This window comes from Ursus arctos, unplaced genomic scaffold (genome assembly GCF_023065955.2).
Source record: "Ursus arctos isolate Adak ecotype North America unplaced genomic scaffold, UrsArc2.0 scaffold_28, whole genome shotgun sequence".
NCBI classification, from domain to species: Eukaryota; Metazoa; Chordata; class Mammalia; order Carnivora; family Ursidae; genus Ursus; species Ursus arctos.
The window spans coordinates 34,337,181-34,363,744 of NW_026622963.1; the positions used below are offsets into that span (position 1 = coordinate 34,337,181).

A 26,564-nucleotide genomic window follows, 5' to 3' on the forward strand; every position below is an offset into this window, starting at 1 on the left:
AAACAATGAGGGTTTTTTTTTTTTTTGTTTTTTTATTCCAAATCTGGGGGGGGGGGTGTGCCTGCGTGTTGAGGGGGTAGGGGCAGAGGTGGTGATAAAGAGGCAGGATACCCCTGACAGCTCCAGCTACTCCACCCAGAATGGAAGGTCTGGGTCACAGAGCTGACCATACCTGGTGTCTGGCACGTGCTTCAGATCGAAGACAGACGTGTCTGAAAACCCTCCATGGCACACCTTGAAATCTCTTTCTGGGCATAAGCCCTAAAATACAAAGGGGTGGCCCATCAGAAAGCCTGCTTTCCAAAGGAACATTTCCGACAAGTTCTAGGTCAGACGCCAGCATGGAGGCCCCTTGGCTGCAACAGACGCTTCTCTCTGCTGGGCCTCAGTGCGCAACCCTTGTAAACAGTGGTCTCAGCTACCTACACAGACACCTTCCCTTCCTTCCTGCACATCCAAAACCCTTCTCTGAACCTTTCCCCGGGTCCTTTCACTAGAGTACAAGTGTTACACTCCAGGCTTTCTTAGAGGAGTCACAGAAGCTTCATAGCTTCATTGGAGACAGCTGGAACCTATCAGTCAACTAACCCATCCCCCATTCCTCCCCCACCTCCCACTGGAAGTCAGGTGGGTTCTTCTAGCAATAAAAATGTAACCACCACCAATTATCCAGTGTTCGCTGTGTCAGGCGCTGTGTTCAGTGCTTTATCTACTTTATCACATTGAATTCTTACACCACCCTGTCACCTATATACTGTAATGACTTCTAGAGTGACAAAACAAAGGCACAGGGAACTTAAGCACCTTTTCCAAGGTCACACAGGGATTATGCTGCGGATCTGAACCCAAGTCTGTCTAACCAAAGTTCACGCTCTGAGCCACTAGACTCCACTCTTTCCATGTGAGGAACTGGAACCAGAGGGAAAGGAGGTAGCCACAAGAAAAAAGAGGAAAGGCCAGGTGAGGCAGGAGATAAATGAAGTATCTTCTCAGGGCTCAGTCTGGGTGAGTCAGCTCCTGGCTCAAGCCTGAGTGGTGGGGATCCGGGAGATCAAGAGCACTAGGCAGGAAAATCCCCTCCAAGGCAACAAAGGCCAGGCTGTCTTCAGACGAGTCTGAGTGATTTTACAGCAACATCACGTAGCTACCCACTCTTTTCTTCTTCACATGTTCTCTTTTCTTGGCTTCTGAGACACTGCCCTTTTCTGAGACTCCTGCTTCACAGACTGTTCCTTCTTAGCGTTTGTTGTGGGTCCATCTTCCTCTAACCACTCCTGAAATATACTCCCTAAGGTTTGATCTTTAGACATCATCTGCTTCTATTCCTTATATGCGACACTGTCATCTTAGGTGATCTTAACCATTCTAAGGGCTTCAACTACCCTCTATGCCCTAATGGCTCCCTAAGCCAAAATCTATTTTTGATAAAGTAAAATTGACCACTTCCTCTAGGAGCCCTCTGTAAACCTCAGACATCTTGTAGCACTTATCTCTGTGCATCCCTGCCTCCCCGTGAGACACGCAGAGCAGGACCAGTGCTTGGCCCTCTCTCTGTCTAGTATCCGGGACAATACCTAGTAGACACAGGCACTCTCTAAAGGTTTAATAAATGGATAAAAAGTAGACACAAATACTCAGCGTTTATATTTCAAGTTACCTGGTTTTCTTTTACAGAAAGTCTGAGAGGTAATATCAGATGAAGAATCTCATTTTTTTTCAGGCTTTCATAGCCAGCAACAAAGACTCCTGGAAAAAGAAGCAGAAGTAGCTGTGACAAACTGCTAGAAAGATCCTGGACAGAGGCTGGGTCTAGAAATTTCACCAAAACCTCCAAAGCAAAGATAAATTCCTTCACCATTGGTATGCAGGCTTGTGTTGGGGAATGGAAGGGATCTAGATCTTACTGAGAGGAATGTTAAGTGCTGACAGGGTGGAAATTGCTACAAGACCAAGAGGAGGGGGCCTCAGACTCCCAGAAGCGTGGGTTGGGTCCCTTCGGGCTGAGCTAGCATGAAGAGGTCCAGCCTGAGGATTGAAAATCTATCTCCTTCAGGGCCAGGCAGGGCAGATCACCTTTGTCACCAATCCATTCAAGGACTCGAGTGGCTCCTGAAAGATCGAATGCATGGAAATCTTGGTACCTGCATGATAAAGACACAATGTCACACGGTGCACAGCTCTCTACAGCTGTTAAAACTCTGAGACGGCAGCACGGCAGCATGGTTCGGTAGGCGGGGGCCAGGCTCTGGAGCAAAGCAGACCTGGGAGCAGCTCTTGTTGCACACTATAGCCCCGTATGACTGGGGCAGGCCGGTCATAGCTATCCCTGAGCCTCGGTCCTCAGCTGTAAAATGGGACTCCCAGAGCACCCGCATTTCCCAAGGCTGATGTGGGGAATCACTGAGATAATCTCAGGGTTTCACTCAGGCTGGCGCAAAATAACGGGTCACCTGAGTGATTATTATCCTCCACGACCGCCCCTCTTCCTGGCACCGCACACAAGCTGCGCACACGGGGAGGTAGGTGCCCCTTCCCAGATGCCGGAGCCCACTTCCAGGCGGAGTCCTCGGTGCCGGGCCCGCACCGGGCTTCCCTGCGCGCTCCACCCCGCGTCCGTCCACCCGCCCCGCCAGCTCCAGGCCCAGGACCCAGGGCCCACAGGATTTACAAGCGCAAGGATTCCACCAGCCAGTCCTCCTCGGGCTCCATGGCAACGCTGCTTCCGGAACCCCACTTCCGCCGCCCTACTTCCGCCTCTGAGAACTTTCCTCGGCAGGCGCAGCCCTCTCGCGAGGAGTGGGCGCGGCCGGCTCCGGCTGGGGGGCGTGGTCCCACGCCAGGGGGCGGGGCCGAGAAGTGCCTCGAGAAGTCACCAACGCGCGGTACCCTCGCCGGGCTGGGTCCGGGATTCTCCGGGCAAAAAGCTCCGGGGAAAATGACGTAAAATCAGGGGTTCCCAGGATGTCAGTTCCGGGGGGGCCTCAGAGACCAAATACCCGCCCGTTTCACTACCGAATATTTGCAGATCACAGGGTCAAGGACAGATAAAATACAGGATGCTCGGTTACATTCGAATTTTGGATAAACTAATGAATAATTTTTTTCCTGTAAGTATGTCCATGCAATACTTAGGACATCTCATATGAAAAAAGTATTCGTTGTTTATATGAAATGAGAATTTAACTGAGTGTCCTGTATTTTTATTTGCTGAATCTGTCACCCCTACCCAAGGCCAGAGAAGAGAGTAAGCAGTGAGGTCTGGATCCTAGCTCGGCTCACTCTCTTGTATGCCCTGGGCACTCCCCTCAAAGCTTGGCAGGGGGATGAAATGGAACGGGGTAAGCAAAACCCCATCTGGTACTGGAGGCTTGGCTGTGCCAGTAGGTGGCAGAGGTGAGAGTAAGAACCCAGTGCCTGGCACAGGACCTGGCATATACAACAGGCGCTGAGTACCTGCTTGCTGAATGAGCGACTGAATAGGAGTCCTGAGTAGACTGGTGTCCTTAAGTTTTCTTGGCTCTTTGGAGCCAGCTCTATCTCACTCAACATGCCGCCCGCCAGCCCCCTTTCCCTCCCGTGCCCTCAAATGTGGCTGGAAGGAGAGGCCCAGACATTCTACATAAAGAGCAGGGTTTTATTCACAACTTCAACACGGAAGCAAGAAATACAGCAGGGACATAATGTGTGTCTATGTGGGCAATATTCCTGGAGATACAACCAGAAATCACAGTAACGGAGTAACAGACATTTGAGCCCGGGTTTCACATCCAGATGGGACCACCGCCAGGGCCCCGCTCAGCACCTTCCCTGGGTGGGCGCAGTGTAAGTCACGTCGGCGTCTCTTCCTCATTAGGGGCATCCCTTCTGCAGCATCTGCACCAGCAGCCTCCTGTGCTGAAGGGGAACACACAGAACTGACCTGGGCAGCGGGGGCACATGATAGGGGCGTCCTGCCATTCCTAAGTGCTGGGCATCCACAGAGGTAGGCAGGGCCCACCTCTTAGCTTTGGCAGGCCCCCCTAGCAATTTTCTCCCTGAAGAAGGGCCTGGAAGGGGTCGGGGCAGTGGTTTTCTCAGTGGTCATGACAGTCAAGGAGATCATGGAAGTGAAGTCCACAGATGTGCCTGGCCCTGGGCCAGCGTCAGTGTTTTCACTCCCCTGCTCCCAGGTCTTCCCCAGTCGTCACTTCTGAAGCCCCATCCCCCAGTGCTAGGTATTGCTTCCTCTGAGGTTTGCTAGCTGGTCTGCATGCCTTAGACCTTCAAGACCAACAGCCCCAGAGGTGACATCATCTCCCTTCAGACTCAGCCAGCCCAAGCTCCTGGCCCTTACATCTGATGTCCCCAGGGCGTGGTGGTTCTCTGCATGAGGAGGGCCAGGGAAGTTGACTGGGGCTGGAGTTGGACCCACTCTAGGGAATGCTCCTCCCTTCTTTCAAAATGTATGCACTATATGCTAGGCACAGTGGGGGATATGAAGGTGAGTCTGTGACAGGTGCTCCCAGGGAGCTCACAGACTGGTAAGAACTCCTGTGTACTAAGTGCTTTCTACGTGCCAGGGATCACGCTGAGCGCGTGACACAAATGGTCTCATTTAATACAAGATGGGCGCTATCCGCTATCATCCCCATTATATAAATGAGGAAGATGAGGCCTTTAAGGTCACACAACACTAAATAGCTAGGTTGCTGTCATGGAAACCCACATTCTACCACACTACTGTGCCTTCTGGGCACAATAACAAAGAACGAGGGAAGGTGGAGTGGGGTGGGGACAGCACCAGGAGCAGGGAATGGAAGAGCTGCCCTTCTACCAGGCTAGAGACTAAAGCTGGCTTGGCTCTAGCTTTGGGGTCTTGAACGTCCTAGGTCCGTGGTTTACAACCAGGGATAATTTTGGCTCCCGCCCCTTTCCCCTCACAAGAAGAGCTCTGGCAATGTCTGGAGGCATTTTTTTGTGGTTGTCACAAACAGGCCGGGGGGAGGATGCTCCAGTGGGTAGAGACAAGGGATACTACTAAACTTCCTCCAACGCACAGGGCAGCCCCTGCAACAAAGAATTATCCAGCCCATAATGTCAGGAGTGCTGAGGTTGAGAAACCCTGCACTGAGGGTCACTTAGGCACATGAGCGACTGGGAAGAGCACTGGTCAAGTTGAACAAGGTCTGGACCCCCCTTGGATGCTGACTCTTCTCCTTTCTGGGCCTCAGGGCCCCAACTGTAGCCACAAGTATGAACAAGGCACAGCAAAGGTGGACAGCTGGGGTGGGGCAAGTCTGGGGAGGGGGGAGGTCCTGCGTCAAGAGGCTGGCTAATTAATTCTAGGCTGTGACTTCAGACTAGGGACTAGGTGAGGGGAAACTTCTTTCCTACTTTTTGCTCTGTGAGGTTTGCTGGGAAGGTCAGCTTCCTTTCTTTGAAGTCTTCTCCCTTTGACTCTGGATCACAAGGAGAGCCTGGAATCCCTGGCTTTCTGGGGCCCATCACACCTGGGGAGGGGCGCATCACACCTGATTACCAATGCTGGAACTAGGGGCAGCCCTGGCTGGGCCTCTCCTGAGCCTGAGGTAGGAGCTTGGCTCACCTGGGGGTGAGGTGCTGGGCCGCTAAGGCTCATGCCCAGAACTTTCTTTAGCAGGAGGATCCTGGGCAGATCATGACTCAGCTGCAGTCTCTGGTCCCTCAGGGAGATGTGGGGAGCTGTCCCCAGGAGGAATGGGCTGGGGGTTTCCAGACTCTTCTTGCCCATGAAGTGACCTAGAAAGGAGGTGCCCAGGCACAAAGAATTTGGGAAGCGAGGATCCTATCCCAGTGGGAAAGTTCCCCATCTCTCCCAACTTTGAGTTCTCATGACAGGAAGATCCACGGTCAGTCTTCCTCCTCCTCCTCCTCACCAAGGAGACACAAATACCCCTGGGGTGTGGCAAAGCCAGTACCTCGGCTTTTCCTGAACAGGTAGAGATGGTGGAGAGGGTGGCACAGCTGGAAGGAAGGCAGAGGGCACATGGCCAGGAAGAAACTCTGCCAGTTGTGCTGCCTGCTTACAGGAGGGACAGGCAAGGGCAAGGAGGAAAGTGGAGAATGAAGAGGTGTCTGGAAGGTGGAGGTGCAAATAGGTTAGAAGATTCAGTAGACTCTTGCCTAAGGCAAGGTGAACCGGCTGGCAGGCAGACTAGGATCCAGCCCCAGCTCTGCTTTAACTGGCTGAGTGATGTTAGCCAAGTCACTGAACTGCCTGGGTCTCAAGTTTCCCATCTGTTAAATTAGGCGAGTCCCAGGGTCCTCACCAGCGCGGACACGAGTGTCCGTGGCTGAGGAATGTCCTGAGAAGGAAAATGGGATCAGAGCAGGGTGAGAGGCGCTTGCCCGGGTCCCGAAGACTTACCGGTGGCCCAGAGGTTGCCCCGCGGGTGCACTCGGATCTTGATGGCCCGGCCGCGGGGCTCTGGGGGATCCCAGCTGAGCGGCGCGGCGCCGGCAGCGAGCAGAGCGAAGAGCAGGAGTCCGCCGAGCAGCCGACCGCCCCCCGCCCGCAGGGTCATGGCTGTACCCTCGCCGGTGCTCCAACCCCGCGCGCTTCGCAGCCGCTGGAGCCGGAGCCGCCTCCTTCCATCCTTTTAAACCCTCGCCCCTGGGGGGCGGAGCCTGTCCCGAGGCGCCCGCCCCTGGCGCGCTCGCCACCGCCCGGCCCCGCCCCCACGGGACGCCCCGCCCCGCTGGACCCTCATCGCAGAGGGCTTGCGCTCCTGCGCCGGCTTGGGCATCGCTTCCGGTCCGTGCGCACCACCCTCCAGGGGAGGACCCTGACTTGGGGCAAAGCCTCGCCGCTCCCACTGGCTTTCAGCCCACGAGTGGTTACTTAGCCTCAGAAACTCTCTTTATAAGAGTAAAAGTGGGGGCGAGGACACTGGCGCTATAGTGCCCAGCAAAGCGCCAGGCACGAGGCGAGCCATAAAACGCTTGCCAGCCCCTCCCTCTTAGGGAATGTGACCGTGTTCACCCTGCTCTCTGCCCTCTCACCGCCAGCACTCCCCAGGTGGTGTAGAAACCACAGCAGGTGCTTGGGCTGGCAATGCAGAATGATGGTGAAGACAGCGAGCACCCCCCACCCCAAGAATGGATGCTGTACTGGGGGGAGCCTGGCCTATCATTTGGGCAGGAGGCAGATCTCTGGGTCAGGGAAGTGGAAAGAGCACCGGACCAGGAATTCATATATAAACTGTGTGACCTTGTTGAACCTCACTTTCTTCAACTGTAAAATAGTAATACCCATGTTGCCCTATTTGTAATGACTTTACTCTTTTTTTAGCACAATTACTTTGTGGCAGGAAGGAGCAGTCCTGTAGGACTGGCCTCTCACACCCAGCACTCATCCCTCCCAAGTCCATACTTGTCTTGGAAAGAACTTTTGGGTCAGTGCCATCACTTAATGAGTAAAACACTGTGCTCCAGAATAATACATTTATTTTTCTTTAAATGTTTACTAAACACCCATGTTCAGGAGCACCATGCTAGGCACAGGAGGAGGGGAGACAAAAGATCATTCCCTGCTGCCAAGGGAGTTTACCATTTCACTGGAGAAACAGAGTGCCAAAGGAGTGAATGATGGAGGAGTGGGGTGCAGACCAAAGCCCGGATTCTGGGCTCTGCCCTGAAACACTGCACAGTGTGGCTATGACAGAGCCTACTCCCCAGTCTGGCTCAATAATGGTACTTGGTATTGCCCTTGCACGTACCTAGTTCAGCAAGGCCAGCTAGCTCTGTGGATCACCGATCTAAAAGGGGAAGTATAGTTCAGAGGCTGGATGTCATGCTGAGTTCCCAGGAGCATGACGCACAGGACAGGGACACTCCATTTCTGGCCCTGACTTTTTCCCCAGTCTCCTTGCTTCTCATCCCCCACCCTGGCATTTACACCTCTCTGCATTCTTGTCACTGCTAAGCCGTGGTGTACAAATATAGCTCTTATCACCTTCCCATAATAACCACTCCCTTTGTGACCCCCTTCCTCTCCTCTGGCCCACAGACGTAGAAATTAATGGGAACACACGGGAGCTGGTATTGAGTGCTGCTTCACTTCAATGCTTGAAGGAACCTTATTTGGTAGGTTTATCTCTCATTTTATAACTGGAAACAGGCTCAGAGGTTGTGTCACTCACCCAGACGTCACACTAAAATCAGACTTCGGGTCTGTTTGAACCACTCTTATCAGGCCCCCAAACTCATGCAGGGCAGATGCTATTTCCCTAAACCACACCCACTCCCGTTTTACCATCGCAAGTGCAAACGTCAAGTTGGTTTAGATTTCTCAGGGGAGAAAGGGAGCAGGCACTGAATTTAGAGTTTGCCCTCACTTCTGCAGGGGACCCTGGGACTCTGGGTTCTGCTCTGACCAGTTCATTGATACTCCAGCCAAGCCTCCTGTCACAGCCTGCGTTCACAGCTCCAACCACAGCTCCAAGACTGACCTGAGGTGCTCCCAGTGACATCATTTCATCTGTCAGGCTAGCACAGCAAGCAAGGGGCCTCCGAGGACCCTGGAAAAAGAAGCAGGGCAGCAGCTCCATAGTTGCTATGAAACACCGTCCCGGGAATGAGAAGCAGTAGGCCCAGCAGAGAGGGTGGCTGGCCCAAGAGAGCACTTCCAAGCTCCATGTCCCAGGGAATGTGCCAGGCTCTGAGGCCAGAGCGAGGACCTCAGCAGCCCACTGCCCGTTCCCCAAGTGTACTGTGATGGCAAGGGAAGTCTAAGGGCCTCCAACCCACTGGGAAGACTGGCGGTGAGTGCGGCGGAGGCCCACAGGGAAGCTCCTCAGTGCTCACACTGGGCCCTTCAAGGATAGCCACAAGAAACCTACACAAGTGGCACAAGACAATTCTAGAAATGACTAAGGGGTGAAAGAGACATAGCAACTCTTGCTATAACCAACAGCAACAAAACATTTGAACTGCACCACAGTTTTTAGTCAAAGACTGCTTGAAATAAAGGACACGTGTATTACTGTTCACTATATTTTCATCATATTGGAATCAACTGTTAAGTAACATCTTTTCACAACTGAATCTTTGTTGTTGTTTTCCAAAAGTACTTACATGCATCTCCTTTGATCACCAACACTGTTCTGATGTAGTAACGACTAGTATTATGCCCATTTTATAGAATAATTGATTCAAGTACAAAGCAAGTTAGCTGCAGAGAAACTACACAAATGGAGAAAACCAGAGTGGACTTCACGGACATGAAAGGTGCAGAGGACAACAGAGGAAGCGAAAAGGAGAAATTTAGACATACATGAGTCTGGTGAAAAGGAATGACAACAAAGGCAGAGCTGCTCAGAAAAGGATCGGACAAAATCACTCCCCCCGCAAACCTCTGAGCGCAGATCTCCACCCGTGTGGGCCGGGAGGATGAAGAGAAACATCCTGAGATACCTCGGATCCTGCGCCTTCGTTTCAGAATGGGAAAGGACTGGAGAGTCAGGAGAACAGCAGAATCTTCAAGAGAGTCAGGGATATAGGATACAATTTCCCAAAGTCAGAGGGAACACATAAGAATTAGCTAGAAAATCAGAACATTCACCATTAATCAGGAAATGTACCAGAAACTGAAACTGCCAAAACACAAAATATTTTTTAAGGCAATTTTCAAAAAAAAAAAAAAAGAGAAAATACCTACATCTAACAAGAAAGTGATGACAATCCCAGCAGGGGCTAAGGGAGCTAGGCAGCCGCTGCTCAGCTCAGTGACACAGGTGCTCAAGGGAACTTATAAAAAACGGAAGAAAGGGACGAGCCCCAGGCCCAGCATTCATAATTATTTGGGTGGGACAGTCATGTATTTCAGGGGACATTCAGTAACTTGAATTAATACTCTTGAAACTCCAAAGAGGTTTAAATGCTTGGAAATCTGCCTGAGAATGTATTTCTAATGGATTTGCTAATCTGAGCAAGTCCACAGAAGAACCACCTAGAGTCTCGGAAGAATTCCCAAGGGCCCTGCAGTTGTGGGCTTTACGCCAAATCAAAGAGTCTCATTAGATATTATAAAGGTACAAGGACTGGGTTATGACGCCCAACATTGTGACATGAGAAAAGCAACAGACCTGGGAGTTGCGGCCGTGCCATTCACGGGCCAGGAGATCCTGGGCAAATCTCTTAACTTGTGGTTTCTCTTTTGTAAAATGGAGTTTATTTTGAAGACTGAATGAGAGAAAATAAAAATCTCATAAACTGAAAAGCACTTAGTGAAGCACATGGCACATTCTAAGTACTCAATATTATTAGCTGGGTCCCAGGAAACGCAAAGCCTGCTTTCAATCTGAAGCCCATTACAGGGGAAAGAAAAGGTTCCCTGGACAGTCGCTAAAGCTGTGGTGTTGACACAACAGTCAACAAAATGCCTATTACACTGTGAGTTGTTTGACAGACTGAAAGGCCAGTATATCTACCTCAACGTTTGACCAATTCCAAGAAACAAATCCTACAGCAGCCCCTCTTTTTCCGCTTAAGTAAGTTGTCAGGCTGCTTTGATCAAGCCTCATGCTAGTGATTTACTTACTTGCCTGGCATAAGGCCTGAGTACAAATTCTTTTAACTAGACTCCTTGAAGTAAGGCTGGAAGCCAGCTTACCAATCTAAATAAACTGGCCAGTTAAAGTAAGGGTTCTAGAGAAATGATTCCTAACCAAGAGGAGGAACTGTTCCAGAAACTCCCAAGATTGGTAGAATAGGGATTTATAGTTTGAAAGTCATATTCAATGTAATAACTATATATGAGAAAGAAATAACTTGTTTTTATAATACAAATGAGAAAAAGCAAGATAAAATAATCTTGGCTGCTGAGGATGGAGTTGGGGACAACAGACCTGAGGGAGAGTTTGTGAGAATGGAGAAGAGGTATGAGATTTCAGGTTTCTTAAAGGAGGCAATGAGTTTTGAAAGACTAAGGAACACTGTTCTGGGGGCGCCTGGGTGGCTCAGTCGGTGAAGCATCTGCCTTCGGCTCGGGTCATGATCCCAGGGTCCTGGGACACAGCCCTGTGTCGGGCTCCCTGCTCAGCGGGGAGTCTGCTTCTCCCTCTCCCCTGACCCTCCCCACTGCTTGTGCTCCGTCTCTCAGATGAATAAATAAATAAAAATAAAAAAAAAAAAAAGGGCCACTGTTCTACAGGAAAGGTGTTTGGAGGTTCCTGACTGATTAGATAGGTAGCTGGTTTTTGTGAGGTAGCCCTCTGCCAAACTATACCTACACTAAAGGAACATTCTCTGAAACAATTCTACAGAAATCACTAGGCTACTTAATAGAGAGATTATTGCAGGACATCACACAGTGCCCTTACAATGAGGTCCCAGGAGAGAAATTTCTTCGTCCTTGGGTATCATCAAAAGGTTCTTGTTGTTAATTCCATTTATGCCCATTCTATGCATAGAAGTGATTGTTTCCCCTTTACATTAGCCCCTAAGGAACTGAGAATCAACACTATGGATCTCCTCTGGCAGACAGAAGTTTTTGATGCGTCTTGTGGGCACTAACCTCCCCTCTGACTTCATCCCTTTTTCTTCCCACACTTATTTCAACCCTAGATTCTTCAATTATTTTATAACTTATCACGTAGTACTAGATGGATCTTTATGAACTGCTCCAAATCCTTTCTGGAACTATTTATTTATTTATTAATAAATCTAAAATGAGCAAAGCACTGTGATAGGGACTAGAGGATAGACAAAGATGAACCAGAGGTTGGCCTTGTCTTACCGCCCTCAAGGAGCTGGTCGGGCTATGGGACCCACAGCAGACAGACCACTCTGAGGGCGCCGTTAAAGAGTCACGAGCAAAGTCCTGACAGCACTGCGTGGGAAGCACTACACACTCGAGAGCTTTTTTGGGAATAAAACCACTCCTCTCTCGAGCTCCCTGTGCACCTATCACTCCACCTAGCACCCTGTGTGGAAAAAAACTGTTTGCATGTTGCCCTGGTTAAGGCACTGAGTTCCTAGCAGTTCTGGGCCTTACTCATCCTTGTTCCGCAGGGGCCAGTCCAAAATCTGGCACCGAGTAGATGCTCAGTAAGTGTCTGCGGAATGAGAAAGCTTTCAGCAGGTACAGAAGTGAGCAGGCGCTCCAGGCAGAGCGACCAGCATGAGCAGAAACTAGACGTCTGGACAGCGAGGCCAATGTCAAGGGGACAAGAATGGGCGCTCTGTGGAGAGCTCAGGCTGAAAAAGTCCTGAGGGCCTAGTATGCTACATGACACTTAGAAGGCAAGGTCCTCACTATTTGTTTTGGTAACTCCTGCATACTCTAGTCTTTAAGTAACATTTCTTCGTTACACAGAATTCCTTCTACACCCAGACTCACCAACACTTGTGTGCAAAGGGTCATATTTGTGGTTGATTTCTAAAAGTCTATCTGGTATTACTTATAGTTCTAGTGAGGGAGAATAGTAACAAAGATCTACCTCGCCTGAAAACAATAGGCTGTCCCGACTGAAGGAGCATCTTGAGGAAGGTAGACAATGTATTTGGTCAGCCAGAATCAGCTGGATCATTCCAGAAGCTCAACAGAGTGATAAATGTTGTAAGGGTGCCCTCAGATGCTGAGATAGCCCCCACATTGTTCTTAGGGGCTGGATGGACTTGGTAACACACTAAAGAAATACACTTAAGGATCACAGAGCTTTCATTTTTTAAAATATTTATTTATTTATTTGAGAGAGAGACAAAGTGAGAGACAATGAGTCGGGGGAGGGGCAGAGGGGGGTGGGGAGAGAGAATCTCCAGCAGACTTCCCACTGAGCCTGATGCGGGGCTCCTTGATCCCACCACCCTGAGATCACGACCTGAGCCAAAATCACGAATCAGACGCTTAGCCAACTGAGCCACCCAGCAGCCCACAGAGCCTTTATTTTAAGCCTAAGTTCTTGGAGAAACCTGGGACTCCCCAAGGAAATGGACAAACACCAATACTTCTCCCATTGACAAAAGAGAAGGCAGGAAGAGTCCAAGGACACACATAAAAAGGAAGAAAACAGGAACACAAAAAATTCTACAAAGGGAACACACTGTGTAAATGGAACCACAGGGAGAGAAAGTTTTCAGATTCAAATCTGGCAAGGCCAAGATCATGTACTTACTAAATAACAGGAAAGTTCACTTCAGTGCTTCATATGCTCTCCCCAGAGTAACAGCTCAATAATAACGCTACCCTAAGTGACTGGGGTGCCTGGGTAGCTCAGTCGGTTATGTGTCTGACTTCAGCTCAGGTCATGAGGTCCTGGGATTGAGCCCCGTGTCAGGCTCCCTGCTCAAGGTGGGAGGGAGTCTGCTTCTCCCTCTGCCCCTCCCCACCACTCATGCTCTCTTTTTCTCTCTCTCAAATAAATACAATCTTTAAAAAAAAAAAAAATGCCACCCTAAGTCACTGCCTCTGTTCCAGTGCATGATTATACAGAACATGCAGTTCATGCTACAAGATGCTGCTGGGTCAGCAGAGCACAGTGTCTATAAAACAGGGCCCCTGCCCAGGAGGGGCTGGCCATTGGGTGGGGAAACTTGAGGCCATAGCCACAAACGTACACAAATAGCGTAAGGCTGCAAAGGCTTCCAGATGGAGGAAGGACAGTTACTCTGTGCAGAAAGTGAGACTCAGACAAGCAGAAATGAGAGTGTAAGATAATGGAAGTGAAGATACAGCAGTTTACCACAAGGGTGCTTAATGCTGGCTGAATTCAAAGTCCAAACTTGCCACATAGGTAATACAAGGTCAACACAACATTTATGGTCCAAAAAGAGACACTTCTTAAAGTAAACAGGGAGCTAAAACTAACAACCAAGTGGAATTGATCTCATAGGCCCAGACTGGCCTGCTGCAGGGAAACAGAGACATACAGTCACCCCAGCAAAGGGAATCACTGACTTTGTTTCTGGAGTCAGGTGATGGCCATGAGAAATGGAACGACAGGGGTAAATGTAGGGCTTGTAAAAGTGACTAAATATGGTGGGAAAATGAAAAAATCTAGGTGAATCCTCCTTCAAAGAAAAGGTGAAATCTGGAGCAACTGCTTGAGCTTCATTTTAAACAGAGGACGACAAAGTAGAAATGTTCAGAGGGAACACAGAGGCAGGGACTAGAAGTGAGGACACGCATTTGCAAGCAACTCGTAGAGACTTACCCGCTGGGAGTGATGACAGCGGAGGAGTCACAGCCCAGAGACAATGCCATGAATTCTCACTTGAGTTTTATCAATCCTCATCTTCTTTGATCCCGGACACTCACAGTGGGCAAGCCCTCCCAACTCCCCACTGGCCCAGCCAAATCTCAGAGAGCTTATACCTCCATTACAACACCAAATTGAACATCTCCGGCATGTCTTACGTTCTCTGAGAGCTTTTAAAACACATTACATTTACTAATAAAAAACTGTCTAGCTTAAGTCTTAGACTTTTGCACTAGACAATACAAAACTGACAACATAAAACCTCTCTCCCAAAATAATCTTTATTTTTGGCTAATAGGGTAATTCAAATACTTCTGATCTGATTACTTCTCAGAAAAAATTAGCTGTTGCTTCCAATGAGAGCATCCAGCAAAGGAGGAAAATCAAAACTGGGTATGAAAATATGCAAATGAGGAAAATATTTCATGTTTTAAGTGTATACGGATGAGAAATCTGGATGGCTGAGGATACAAGTCCAACTCAGGCAAGCTAGGCTCACAGAGAACCCCAGGATCCCAACACTGGGCAGCATAGAGCAGTCCCAGAAAGGTTGCTACAAAAACGGGAGTGAGGGCGGGTAGGCCAAGAGGTTCACCCCATCCTCTGCAGGTGATCAGGAGGGAAAACGGGGAGAGAATAGCAATTTTCTGTCATTCTGTGCACGGGGGACTGCTCTCCGAGTCCACACTCGGCGGCTCTGAGAAAATGTTAAGTACAATCCAAGCCTCACAGGCAGGTTCAAAGAAGCACTTGCTAGCCCTGCTGTGCCAAGTTTCCTACTCGGTTGAGATCATTCAGAGCCCACATCCAGAGTGTAAAGACTACAGCCTAGTTAATGGATGTCGGATGGCACTATTCTCTATATGGGAGAGCTTCCAGAAGATTAACTGTTCTTAGTTGTAAACTGTCTCCATCTTTTAATGCTGATTCCATTAGCATTAAAGTGCGGACTGATTTCCACTTCAGTGAACAAATAATAGAAAATGCTCATTTAGTGCAATACAGAAAATTTGCTTACTTTCAGATTTCACATTAATACAAGAAAAGAACAAAAAGAACTAAGAGTATTTTGTCCTTAAAACCCACTGGCCTACCCTACACTGGCCATTTCCCTAACTGCCTCAATATGAGAGGAAGAAAGACGCAACTGGGCTTTGCATTCACTACTTTAAACCTTGTCTTCCCTAAGTCTGCAGGAGAAAAGCGAAGCCAGGCACTTAAGAGAACAGGCTCAGGCAAATTAGAGTTTTAAAATAGCAAGCAGCACATTCGCCCTCCAGCACCTTCCTCCTGCTTCCTCCAGATGCGGAAACACACTGCCATGGTGTAGAAAGGGCTGAGAGTGTCTCAAGTGCAGAAAAGGAGAGGAGCCTTTACAGCACAGTGAGGTTTTCTGAACCTTTCAGCAACACTAACTGCGTTTCTACACATCTGAGTCACACCCTAGTGAAGAATCAATTTTATGGCTAAGAGATTTCCTATGAACGCCACCGGCCACTTTCGCCCCACAAAAACAAAAACAAACAAACAAACAAACAGAAGGCAGTTGTTAGGATGAGGACAATCTTCGCTGAAGGACTGCTCACATCAGAACCTCTATTCCCCCCGAAGGCACGAAGAACCAGCAGAGGGAGGCAAAGCTTTCCCGACAAACACAAGTCAGGGATAAGGGGTTCGATATGCAAAGTCTTTTATTTAAAATTTGAAAAGTTAAGACTTACGACCACCTCAGTATATGCCATTCCCATCTTATAAATAAGGAGGAATGACGGGTTCAAACTCGTGCAGAGCTGCATTTTCGTTTACAGAACTCTGTAGGCACTTTAGAAGTGAAGCTTGGCTTCAAAATACAAACACTGGGGGCTTTGGCTCAACCTTTTAATATAAAAAATTCACTGATGTACAAAAATGTGAAAGTGTGACAATGATAACATATGAAATCCTGTGATTGCGAGTCCCCTCGAGTGCGCGCCATGGTGCCCGAGCACCCGCCCACACGCACCCGGCGTGGAAACAGAAACCAATGCAACGGCTGCTCCGGAGAAGCGCCAACAGTGCGCGCGGCACTCCACCAATCACAGACCAACACCTACTCCAAACATTCAGAACGAAAATACGGCATCTTCCAGAACAGCAGGGCGGACTTCCTACTCACGATGCACCAGCACGAACAGACCCAGCAAGAAGAGTACTGCATACTAGGAAACAAACGCAGAACACAAGTCAGGGAAGCTCTTAAAAGTGTCCAAGTCCTCAGAGTTCAGTCCTGCGCTGGCTGACTTTGTGACCGTGACCAATGACTAAACTAACCAGTTAAGTCTGTAACCCATGTAATAGTTCCCAAAAGTAAGCAAAAGAGCGCATGTGTAATGAAACACGTAGGATAGGCTCTTACCTTAAATTTCGGGTAGTCATTCATGAGGATCGTCACAATCCCAATATAAGGAACAAATCTAAACAAACGAGCAAACAGAAAACTGGTCATCACAGAACTTCCTCGGTAGCCAGTCTCATTTACCGAATATTCTCAGTATCTTTCGCAGAAAACTGATTTTCAGGTCACAAAGTCCATTTGTACGGACCGTCCTATTAGAACCTTCCAACGACTCATGTGACAGGGAAGTTAGGAGTACCACCATTTTACAGATGAGGAAACAGATGCTCGTGCCCGAGGTACGCGGTTTCGGTGCAGGAGAACGAGTACCAGACCTAAAGTCTCAGGCTCCCAGATGGGGACTCTCGCGCTACACGCGGAGTCAGCGCTAGGGGCTGGGTTTGTTGTCATGACCTTCCGGGAGCGGTCAATCTAGCTGGGGCGACAAGGCAAACACAGCCAGACCATTACAAGGTACTTCACGTTAAGTAACCAAAAAGTGAGCGTAAGAGCTCCATTACAGCGCTCCAGATTTCATCACCCACTCATTTGTTAACCACCTGTAATCTGGCTCTGGCTCTCCTGACCCCAAAATTTCTTCCAGAACAGTTTAAATCGCTGTATGCAGTAGACCAGTCTCACCTCCCATCTTCCTTTTCATCTCTGCAGAATCTGACTTTGAGGACCACAAACTTCCCTCAAAATCCCTTCCCTCCTCGGTTTCTCGAACACACCACAAATCTATTTCTCCACCTACCTCTTGGCTGCTATCCCTTGTTTTTTTCACTAGCTCTTTCTTCTTCCTTGCCCCTAAAGTGTATCCCCTTAAATCAGATACAGATAAAACCACCTGTTAAATACTCTCATAGACCTGATATATTTCCTTTGGAGTCTTTACCCCTTTTATTACATAATTGGTCGTACAACTAGCTCTATAGTGTCTGTCTCTCCTACTCGACTCTGAGCTCCATAAGGGCAAAGACGATGCCAGTCTTGCTCCCTACTGTATCCTCAGGGCTGGACGTAACCCCTGTACACAGTAGGCATCTAGTAAACACTGCCTGATGGAATGTCTGGATGTCCAGGCCTCTTCTCTTCCTTTCCCTTGGAGAGCTTATTTACTCCGGACTTCACTTCTCCCAACAGAAAGCACTCCTCAACCTCGTAAGAATTCAGGGGAGAAAGGAAAGGTTAGCAGGGTACCATTACTGTGGGAGGAAACGCACAACTTTCTTTTCTCTCCTCCTCTCTTACAGCTGGACTCTAGAATGGGCCCCGTGATACTGACCTAGAGCTTGTCCTGGAGAAGGGAGGTTGGGCTGAGGTGGAGACTGAACTTTGTGTACTTTAAAATAGCCCAGATATTTCTATTCAGGGCATCCACAACCTGTGCACCATCATCCCAAAGGTGCACAAACAGAAATCACCTCCCACATAACGCCTCCACCATCAAAGCCGTAGGCAAGCTTGAAAAACAGAAATTTTGTCTTTGGTGCACTTCCTTCCTTTGAAGAACTCCTCTTACTTCCTGTCTCCTGTCCTCACCCCGTCCTGTCCCTCTTCCTTCTGGCAGCATTACCACACCCCCCCCACCTCTCCCCATCCCCAAACTTCCATTCTGCAAGCTGATGTTTCCTAAATCCAAGCCTCCTTCGTCAGCATCACCTGCATAGCCTGTTAAAAACGCAGCTTGCTGTATCTCCCTCGCAGTTACCGAGTCAGAGCATCTGTGGAATAATGCTTCTGCACAGCACAGCACCGGCAGCTCAGTTCTAGCTGAGCTGAGAGGCCTGGAACAGGCATGTGGTGGCAAACACTATCCCTTCCTAGGACCCTGGAGCCTCTAAGAGCTGAAGAGTAACAGTCCCTACAGGACGGCAGAGCTAAGCGCTAGGAGGGCAGACAGGGGTTTTCTGTGTTTTTAAATATGTATTTTTTCTTTGTAATACGATAAGTTATTTCTTTTGTCTCACTTATAAGATCTTCATACAAGCAGTAGCTTTCAGTGAACGTAAATCATTTAAGAAGGTGACGGCAGATGCCTCACAGTAATATGCAGGCTAAAAGCGACAGAAGTATCTGTGATTTCTACTGCTGCTGATTCTGGGCTGATGATCCACCAGCAGCCGTTCTCACAGAAAGACGTGCGCTGTTCCCTCCGCGCGGTATCCATCCTCGAGTGATCACACAGCTGTTCAGGAGTTACCCCTGGCAACATGGTCCCCTAAGGTTGGTTTTTCCTTGCCCCACCACAAGAGAAATGGAAGCAACTTGGTCTTTAGGAGTAATGAAAACAAATAATATGAGAGGCAGTCCGAAGTCAAAGAAAAGATTTAATTATCTGTTTTCCTCCACAGAGACAGCAAAGGGTTGCTGATCGAGACATAACGCCTCTCCCATTAGTCATCTTCGATTCAAATCAGCTGCACTTTTCTTCCTACTGCTGGAGATACTCAGCTACAGCAGAGCTGACAATAGCAGAAGAAGGTCAAACACGCTGCCCACAAAGCCAGCTCCAACAGCAGCCTGTGCCAAGCTAACATCTAGAAGATAGCGTGGGGCAGAATACGTGCCCCTGGGAAGTGCTGGTGAGGACGGAGCCTCAGATGGAAAGACTACCTGCTGACATTTGGAGAACATAATTTGTCAGACGTCAAAGGGGCCTCTATCTGGGAAGCCCGGACCTCGACAGCTGACTGAAAAGGGATCATTGTTTCTACCCCAGAATAATCGGTTTCAAGTTGAAGTAAAAAGTACATTTTAAAAGCCTCATCCTTAAAACTGGTTTTAGTCAACAGAGAGCTCAATTACTCTACTTCTTCCTTCTCTTCTGCATCCTTCTTCATTGTCAATGTTCTCCGTTCCCAGCCTCCGGCCTGTCTCTCACCCTCTTCTCCTCTTGCTCCTCCTGTGTTTTCAACCACCTCAACTGAGAAAGAATCACCCCTATTAAATACTTAGTTGGCTCAGTAGGAGTTTCATGAACAAACCTCGAAGGCATGATGCAAGGTGAAAGAAGTAAATTAAGACGTAAATTAAGACCACATATTGTGCGATTCCATCTATATGAAATGTCCAGAACGGGCAATCCACAGAGCAGAAAGTAGATGAGTGGTTGCCAGGGCTGCGGGGAAAAGGGGATGGGGAGTGACTACAAATGAGTACGGGGTTTTCTTTTCGGGGTGTGGACATGTTCTGGAATTAGTGCTGACAGCTGGGTAACCCTGTGGATATAATAAAACCCACTGAATTATACACTTTTAAATGGTGAATTTTATCTCCTAATATATGTGAATTATATCTCAATAAATCTGTTTTAACTTGTTTTTGTTTTGGGCCTTATGCTCCAGCATAAAATTTTTTAGTGTGCAACTATCTAGCAAAAAAATGTTTTTACTGTGTAAAGACACTTGCACCACCATCACATACTGGTCTGCAGAAAAGCGATTCCCAGGGTTTGGGTACAGTCTGACTGTGAACTATCGGTCTGTGTTTTATAATCTCCACAAAAGGAGGTGCTATGTGTCCAGGTAAGTGGCAGTATAATCGAGGCAAAGTAAACTTGTACAGTTAAGATTCGGTGCTCCTGCTATGTAGCTACGTATGTCCCAGGTGTTTATATTTCATGGGAAGTTACTTAATCCAGAGAGTACCATGCTATTGCTTTTTTTCTTTACTAAAAGCTACAAAAGACCTGTATTTTCAATGTTGGGATTTTATTTTATTTTTAAGAAATCTCTACATCCAACGTGGGGCTCAAACTCACAACCCTGAGACTGAGCCAGCCAGGTGCCCCCCAATGTTGGGATTTTAGAAATGATACTGAATATAGTTTGAGGTTAAAAAAAAAATCCTTCAGAAAGACAAGTTACTTGAGTGAAAGCCTGGCTCCTTAGCCCTTTTGTTGGATGATGCATCTTCTACCCAAACAGGGAGCCAGAGTGAGCAGACAGAACTGCATTAAATACCTAAGACTCAAGATCCACATAGAGGGACACTCTGTTACACTGTAAGAGCATAAATAAAACAGTACGGCAGAATCTAACAAAAGCCGTAAAGTATGCATAGGTTTCACCCAGTAATTCCACTTCTATGAATTTACTGAAGAAATGATTACTGGGCAGACGCACTGAGATGTATGTAAGATGCTCATTATTAACACTGTTCACACACACACACACACGAAACACTCAAAGCATCTACCAATAGGAGATTGGCTAAATAAAAACACAGTCTAGCCATTCCATGGAATAGCATACAGCTATGAAAACGATGATATGGAGATATATCTTTTGATTTGTAAAAAGACTGACAACTTTGGGGTTAATAAAATGTTATAAACAGAGTGACTATCTCTCCTCACACACAAAATGTGTTTATGTATGTTACATACATATGTTATCTGCACCTTTTACATAAAGACTAAAAGAACATAAACCAAAAAGTTAAAACACTTATGGAGGGGGAGGGGAAGGAGAGATATAACTTTCTTCTTCTTCTTTTTTTTTTAAAGATTTATTTATTTATTTGAGTGAGAGAGAGAGAAACTCAAGCCTACTCTCCACTGAGCGCAGAGCCCAACACGGGACTCCATCCCACGACCCACGCTGAAACCAAATTGGACGCTTAACCGACTGCACCGCCCGGCGCCCTGTGACTTTACTTTTTGATGACTGTTACTTATATTTCTACGTAAATCTGAACATTACAGTTAAAAGAAAAACAGAAAGACTCAATGAGACTGGAGAGTGTGAATAACCACGTTAGCAGCATCCTGGGAACTGTGGGACACGGGAGTGTTATTTCTCAGGAGCACTGATGATCTAGTTTGTAGTATAAAAGGATGTCTGGGGCGCCCGGCTGGCTCAGTCAGTGCAGCATGATCTTGGAGATCTCTTGACCTCAGTAAGTTTTGAGCCCCATGTTGGGTGTAGCAATTACTTAAAAATAAATAAAAATCTTTAAAAAAAAAACATGTCTAGCTCCAACATAGGAAATGAAGTTCCCTTGAACCGGAGGCATGCATACAAACAGCTCTGCAAGAGACAAAACACACCGGTGCCTGTTCTGATCCAACCTGTCTGGCCCCAAAGCAGCATCTCTCACGCTCTAACTGAAGCAGCTTTCACTTAGTACCGCACACCGACTTCTCCGTGGGAAGAGAACGCCTCAGTGTGGTGGCCTGATCTCTAGTAGAATCGCTCTGAATCCAGTGTCTACAGAAGGAGCAGATGTTCTGACAGGGGTAGAGCCCCATGTTGCATCTGAATAGTGAGAACCAGCAGCTCTCCACTTTCAGAAGTGCAGTGCCAGTAATTCTGGCATGACGGTTAGGAGGGTGGGCTCCGGAGTCAGCCGGCCACTTAGCATCATCAGTGTGGACTTAGATAAACAACCTAACTCGTCTGTGTTTCCTCATCTGTAGAATGGAAATATTAGGGTTGTTCTGTGGTTAAAATGAGGTAATACTTGTAAAACATTTAGAATGAGTCTCTGGCACACAGTAAGCCCTGATAAATGTGAGTTATTGTTAATACTATTAATAACATGAAGGTAGTAACAATTCTATTACGTCCTCATGTCAGTAACTTACAATTCCTGTCCTCCACTGATCTGTTCTCCTGATAAAATCTGAAATAAACAGGCTTAATATAACTTTTAAATTTCATTTGACCCCAGTGATTGTAAGACTAGAAATAAAACAGTATGAAATAAACATGATAAAATTAACTTAGATGAATACTTTAAGCTGTTGACTCAGTAACTGCTGAAGAAAGACATTTCCAGAAGCAGGATCAACACTGCTCTGGACCCCCCAGACTAGCACAGTATAGACTCAGAGTACAAGAAGGTGCCCAATAACATTTCTTGAATGAATTAAATAAACAAAGGAGGTTTTAAAATTATCTCTCCGATCCATCATCTCATCACTAATATTCTACTCTTTTGCTGCACCCCATTTCCTCCCCTCTGGAGCAGTATACCCAAAGTTTTAGATGCATTTTAAGAAGCATGCTTTTTCAGACACAAGGTGATTTCGTAGAACCAGGACCAAAACATTATATTCAATTGTGTGTGATCAGACAATATGACAGAGGGCCACATTTCACGTAAAGCTCAGTAAATGCTCCCCTCTATACTTACCCCCTTGCTCTCCCCACGACATCTTTCTTCTCTAGCCAGTGTTGTCCTTGTTTATAGAGGCCTCGGTCATCAACAGCATTATTATCTCCTTTGGTCAAAAACTTGATATGTCCATTTTGCCTTAAAAGAATAAAGGGGGAAAGAAGAGCGAGGGAAAGCCAAGTTATCAAGCACCTCCATGCCATTTGCAAGCACAAAATCTGCTTTGTTAACCAGAACTGTAGTGTTTCATCATCATTCCTAATATCAAAATAATTCTCTATTTAGCTAAAAGGATGTTCATAGCTGTGTTTATACTGGGGAAAAACTGGAAACAAGCTGAAAGTCTAACACTCATGAGTTGAAATAATGTAAGCATTGAGGACAATGTTACAGAAGAATAGTCAATGACTTTGGAAGATGATACACATTTATTAAGTGAAGAAAAGATTACAGAATAGCATATACAGTATAATCTCATTTTTATATTTAGACAAACACAAACCACCAGTTTTCTGTAAATACAAAGAGCAAAGGAACCCATTAAACTACCCCACAGGATATAATCCACAACAAATACTAGGGAAACTACAGAATAACCTAGTTTCTTCAACCAACAAGTTGTGAGGAACAAGGTAAGTCGGAGAAAGAATTTACAGCTTAAAGAAAGATTATAAAGCCTTATCAACCAACTGCAAGCAATGACCTTATGTGAATCTAGAGTCAAACAAACGGTTAAAAAAAAAAGCTTATGACAATTGGGAATTTGCACAAAGATTAGAAACACAATAATACAAAGGTATGGTTGTTCTTTTTTGGGGTGTAAGCATGCTAAGTGTAGTTATGTTTTTTAAATGCTCATTGCTTATGCTTTATAGCTATTTACTAAAATATCTACATATGACAGGACATGATATCTAGAATTTGATCCAAATAATACAGGAAGGAGAGTGGGAAGAGGTGGTAGTGTAAGTGGGGCAGAACTGGCCATAGATTTGTAATTATTGGGACTGGCTGAGAGCACATGGGAGTTGAGTATGCAGTTTTGTGTACTGTTGTGCATGTTAGAAATTCTAACATATTTCTAAATATATATATATATATTTATATTTATTTTATATTTTATTTTTAAGTAGGGCAACACGGAGCTTGACATGACCCTGAGATTGTGAGTCGTGGGCTCCAATGACTAAGCCAGCCAGGCGCCCCAGAAATTCTCCCTATTTAAAAAATAAAATGAAAGAAAAAATAAGATAGTAAAAAAGATCTAAACTGACAAACCAAGGTATAAACAGAGGCCATCTATGGCTTTCTTTAGCTTCTAATTTTTTTCTTTAGCTTCTAATTTTATCCTCCAACAAACCTACATGCTTTGACATGCCAAGGTTTTTAGGAAAAGCATTTTACTTATCAAGAAATTATTAGTTTAATTCTGTTAAAGAACAGGAGGTTTCTAGTAATTTTAAAATTTAATCGAAAGCATTTTACAGTTTGATAAAGACTATCTTAAAACTAATTCAAGTGAGTTTGGGTTAAGTACTATATAAAGAAGAAAATTAGCTCAGACTCCTACTGACTAACATCCACTTAGATTCTAAGCCAGACACTGGCTCACTAGACACAAAATGTGGCAGATGAAACTAAATTGGAAGGTGTTGCGAACAGCAAAAACAGTTAAGTGCAAACAGTCACATTAAAAATGAGATTCCAGTTAGAAAAAATGCAAATATATACAGAAAAAAACAATCCTTAGCTGACAACTCAGTGAGGGAAAGAGTGTCTGAAAACTTCTGGAGAGGGAAAGAGGACAGGTGCCAAGAGGGGCCACAAGAGCACAGGAAGGAAGAGTGTACGCAACCATGAAAACAACAGCAAGCCCACGGAGGCAGAATTGAAACACCAAATTTGAGGAAAGCGAAATGGGGGAGTGGAGAAGCTCCCCAGGAAAGGAAAGGGATGAGACCTGGGCTCTCCACAAAGACTTGATTTGCCAACAAGCCACACAAACACACCCGAGTTCCCCGCTCTGGGGTGGTGTCGGGAGAGACCACTAGAGCTGTGTGAAAAAGCACAGGTCTCCGTCTGCGGAACGGGAGTGGCGGCACTGGCCCCTGTTCGACCTGCCATCAAGACCAGCCCAGCACTTCACCGCTCATGGCCCCCAACACTGACCGATGACGCACTTACACAGGGCTTTCCCCTGGTGACCACAGGGACCAAATATTCAATATCATCTATCTCCAAGGAGCTCGATGTGCTTGCAGTTCAATTCAACCATCATAATGCTGTGATGTTAGGAGGGAAGAATTAATCACCTTCTAGGTAAGAAAAAGTAAGACCCAAAAAGCCAAACGGGTGCAATACAATCTCTCTCTGCACAGAAAGAGCAAAGCCGAGGACTAAGTCATCCCCACCGCAATCTTTCTCCTTCCAGAATACTTGACCACATGCCAGGAGCCGCCATCATCAACGATAATACCCTCTATAACAGGCGGAACTTAGTAAGTGTGCGTCAGAGGAAGCTGTAAAATAAAGTACGAATTTATATGTGGGAAAAGCATCAGCATTAAGAGGGACTTGACTAGCAGGCTAACGGGAGGAACTAGCCAAAAGAATTAAGTCAACTGATGATATTTCAAAATGATGTTGTCTCTTAAATGAAAACACAGACCTTGCTATGTGCTAGCTCTTTCCTGATTCATTTATGTTGGAAGAAAATGGAAAACAAGAGAGTAGGTAGGGGAGAAGGACTCAAAGAAGAGATGTTCTGCCATCTGCCACAGCATGTGTGACCTTGCCTGCAGGCGTGTCTCACAGCCCTCCTGGAGGAGCCAGGAGTAATAACTCCCCCTTTTTTAGTTAATTAAAAACACAGTAACTACAATAAATGCAGGACGTGGGTCAGTCTTTTTAAAAAACACCACCAACTACTTTTTCTCAATGTACTATTTACTCCTCCAAACTACCTCCTATTAAAAATACTGGAAATTTCTTAATATCCCTTACAAGAGTATTTTGCCTGAGCTCAGCAGTGCACGAGAGCAAAGCCCTGGATTACGCACGCTTTCCCACCGCCTGGTCAGACAGCTCAGCGCACACCGTGTGTCCTCCGGAGAACAGGTAGGACGAGGTAATGACCACGCTGGGCACAAAGAACGGATTCAAATTCATGGGCCCATTACCAACATATTAAGCAGTACTTGGCAAGCTGATCTTTTAGTTTAGGGAGTCTTTGCATATGTGGTAATACCAGGTATATTCTACCACACATTCATGAGATAAGCATGTTACCAAAAATTGTATTGAGTAGATCCCAGTGTTGTGCGGGGGAAAGTGTATATTTATAAAACAAAGAGAAAATTACCCCAAATTTAACATTCTCTCTGGGTGTTAAGGTTGCATGTGATTCTGTTTGCTATATTTCCCAATTTTATATAGCATCTTATTACATGCTGTATAATAAGACTGTTACAAGACAGAGAGTCAACATATGAAAAAAAGAGCTTTTTATGATATTTACAAATTTACAAAGGCACAGTACATTAAGAAGGTGGAGAAGGATAGGAGGAATGAGACCAAAGAGAGAGGTCAGCTGAATGATTCCTACCTTTCTTATTCTCAAAGTTCAGGATTTTATTTCTTAAAACAATGTTCAGATGAAAGAAATGAATAACAATGCAAAAATCAGCCTGAAAACGTTCAGGGCATATTTCCAGAACACTTCATCCATTCTGGTTTTCATTCAGTCTCACATTTAAGAATGCTGTTAACTCTACCAAATCAAATGATAATCACAATCAGGTAATTTAGTCTCCCCCAAAAGAAAAAAGGAGACCGGAATCTTCAGAATA

General features: G+C 46.5%; 3 protein-coding genes across 7 annotated transcripts in view; all 3 read right to left on the reverse strand.

Moving 5' to 3' along the window:
* Nucleotides 1–2,789, reverse strand: part of WDR73 (WD repeat domain 73) — a 22,799-nt gene extending 20,010 nt beyond the window's left edge. For 2 of the 4 annotated variants that reach the window (XR_008956124.1, XR_003319337.4), the window contains exons 1-4: nt 2,669–2,769; nt 2,074–2,141; nt 1,658–1,746; nt 173–261 (exon numbers count right to left, since the gene is read on the reverse strand). Coding sequence is in view for 1 of the 4 variants with exons in the window: in XM_026510515.4 (XP_026366300.1) it covers nt 173–261; nt 1,658–1,746; nt 2,074–2,141; nt 2,669–2,709 (287 nt within the window). In the remaining 3 variants the exon portion in view is untranslated. Of the gene's footprint in view, nt 1–172; nt 262–1,657; nt 1,747–2,073; nt 2,142–2,668 lie in introns of all 4 variants that reach the window. The other 2 variants (XR_003319334.4, XM_026510515.4) reach the window with 1 other exon arrangement.
* An 829-nt stretch (nt 2,790–3,618) lies between these two features.
* NMB (neuromedin B) lies at nt 3,619–6,600 on the reverse strand. Of its 2 annotated transcripts, none has more exons than XM_026510516.4 (3): nt 6,386–6,600; nt 5,585–5,757; nt 3,619–3,889 (listed from the first exon to the last, which is right to left on the reverse strand). In XM_026510516.4, the coding sequence occupies exons 1-3, from the start codon at nt 6,540–6,542 to the stop codon at nt 3,725–3,727; spliced, it is 495 nt and encodes a 164-aa protein (XP_026366301.1). In that variant the 5' UTR covers nt 6,543–6,600; the 3' UTR covers nt 3,619–3,724. The 2 variants fall into 2 exon arrangements, with proteins under 2 accessions (XP_026366301.1, XP_026366302.1); XM_026510517.4 differs by having other exon boundaries at nt 3,619–3,894; nt 6,386–6,599.
* A 9,289-nt stretch (nt 6,601–15,889) lies between these two features.
* SEC11A (SEC11 homolog A, signal peptidase complex subunit) overlaps nt 15,890–26,564 on the reverse strand; it is a 36,788-nt gene continuing 26,113 nt past the window's right edge. The window contains exons 4-6 of the mRNA XM_026510520.4: nt 22,735–22,854; nt 16,612–16,669; nt 15,890–16,414 (exon numbers count right to left, since the gene is read on the reverse strand). Coding sequence (XP_026366305.1) covers nt 16,364–16,414; nt 16,612–16,669; nt 22,735–22,854 — 229 coding nt within the window. The 3' untranslated portion in view covers nt 15,890–16,363. The remainder of the gene's footprint in view (nt 16,415–16,611; nt 16,670–22,734; nt 22,855–26,564) is intronic.

Bases quoted from the DNA above. Each gene is read 5' to 3' on its own strand.
- NMB (XM_026510516.4), bottom strand. From the start codon at position 6,542: ATGACCCTGCGGGCGGGGGGCGGTCGGCTGCTCGGCGGACTCCTGCTC. The intron at 5,758-6,385 runs GTAAGTCTTCGG...CCTCCTTTCTAG, and splicing joins GGGCAACCTCTGGGCCACCG to GTCACTTCATGGGCAAGAAG. The intron at 3,890-5,584 runs GTGAGCCAAGCT...CCTTCAGCACAG, and splicing joins GCCCAGCACCTCACCCCCAG to GAGGCTGCTGGTGCAGATGC.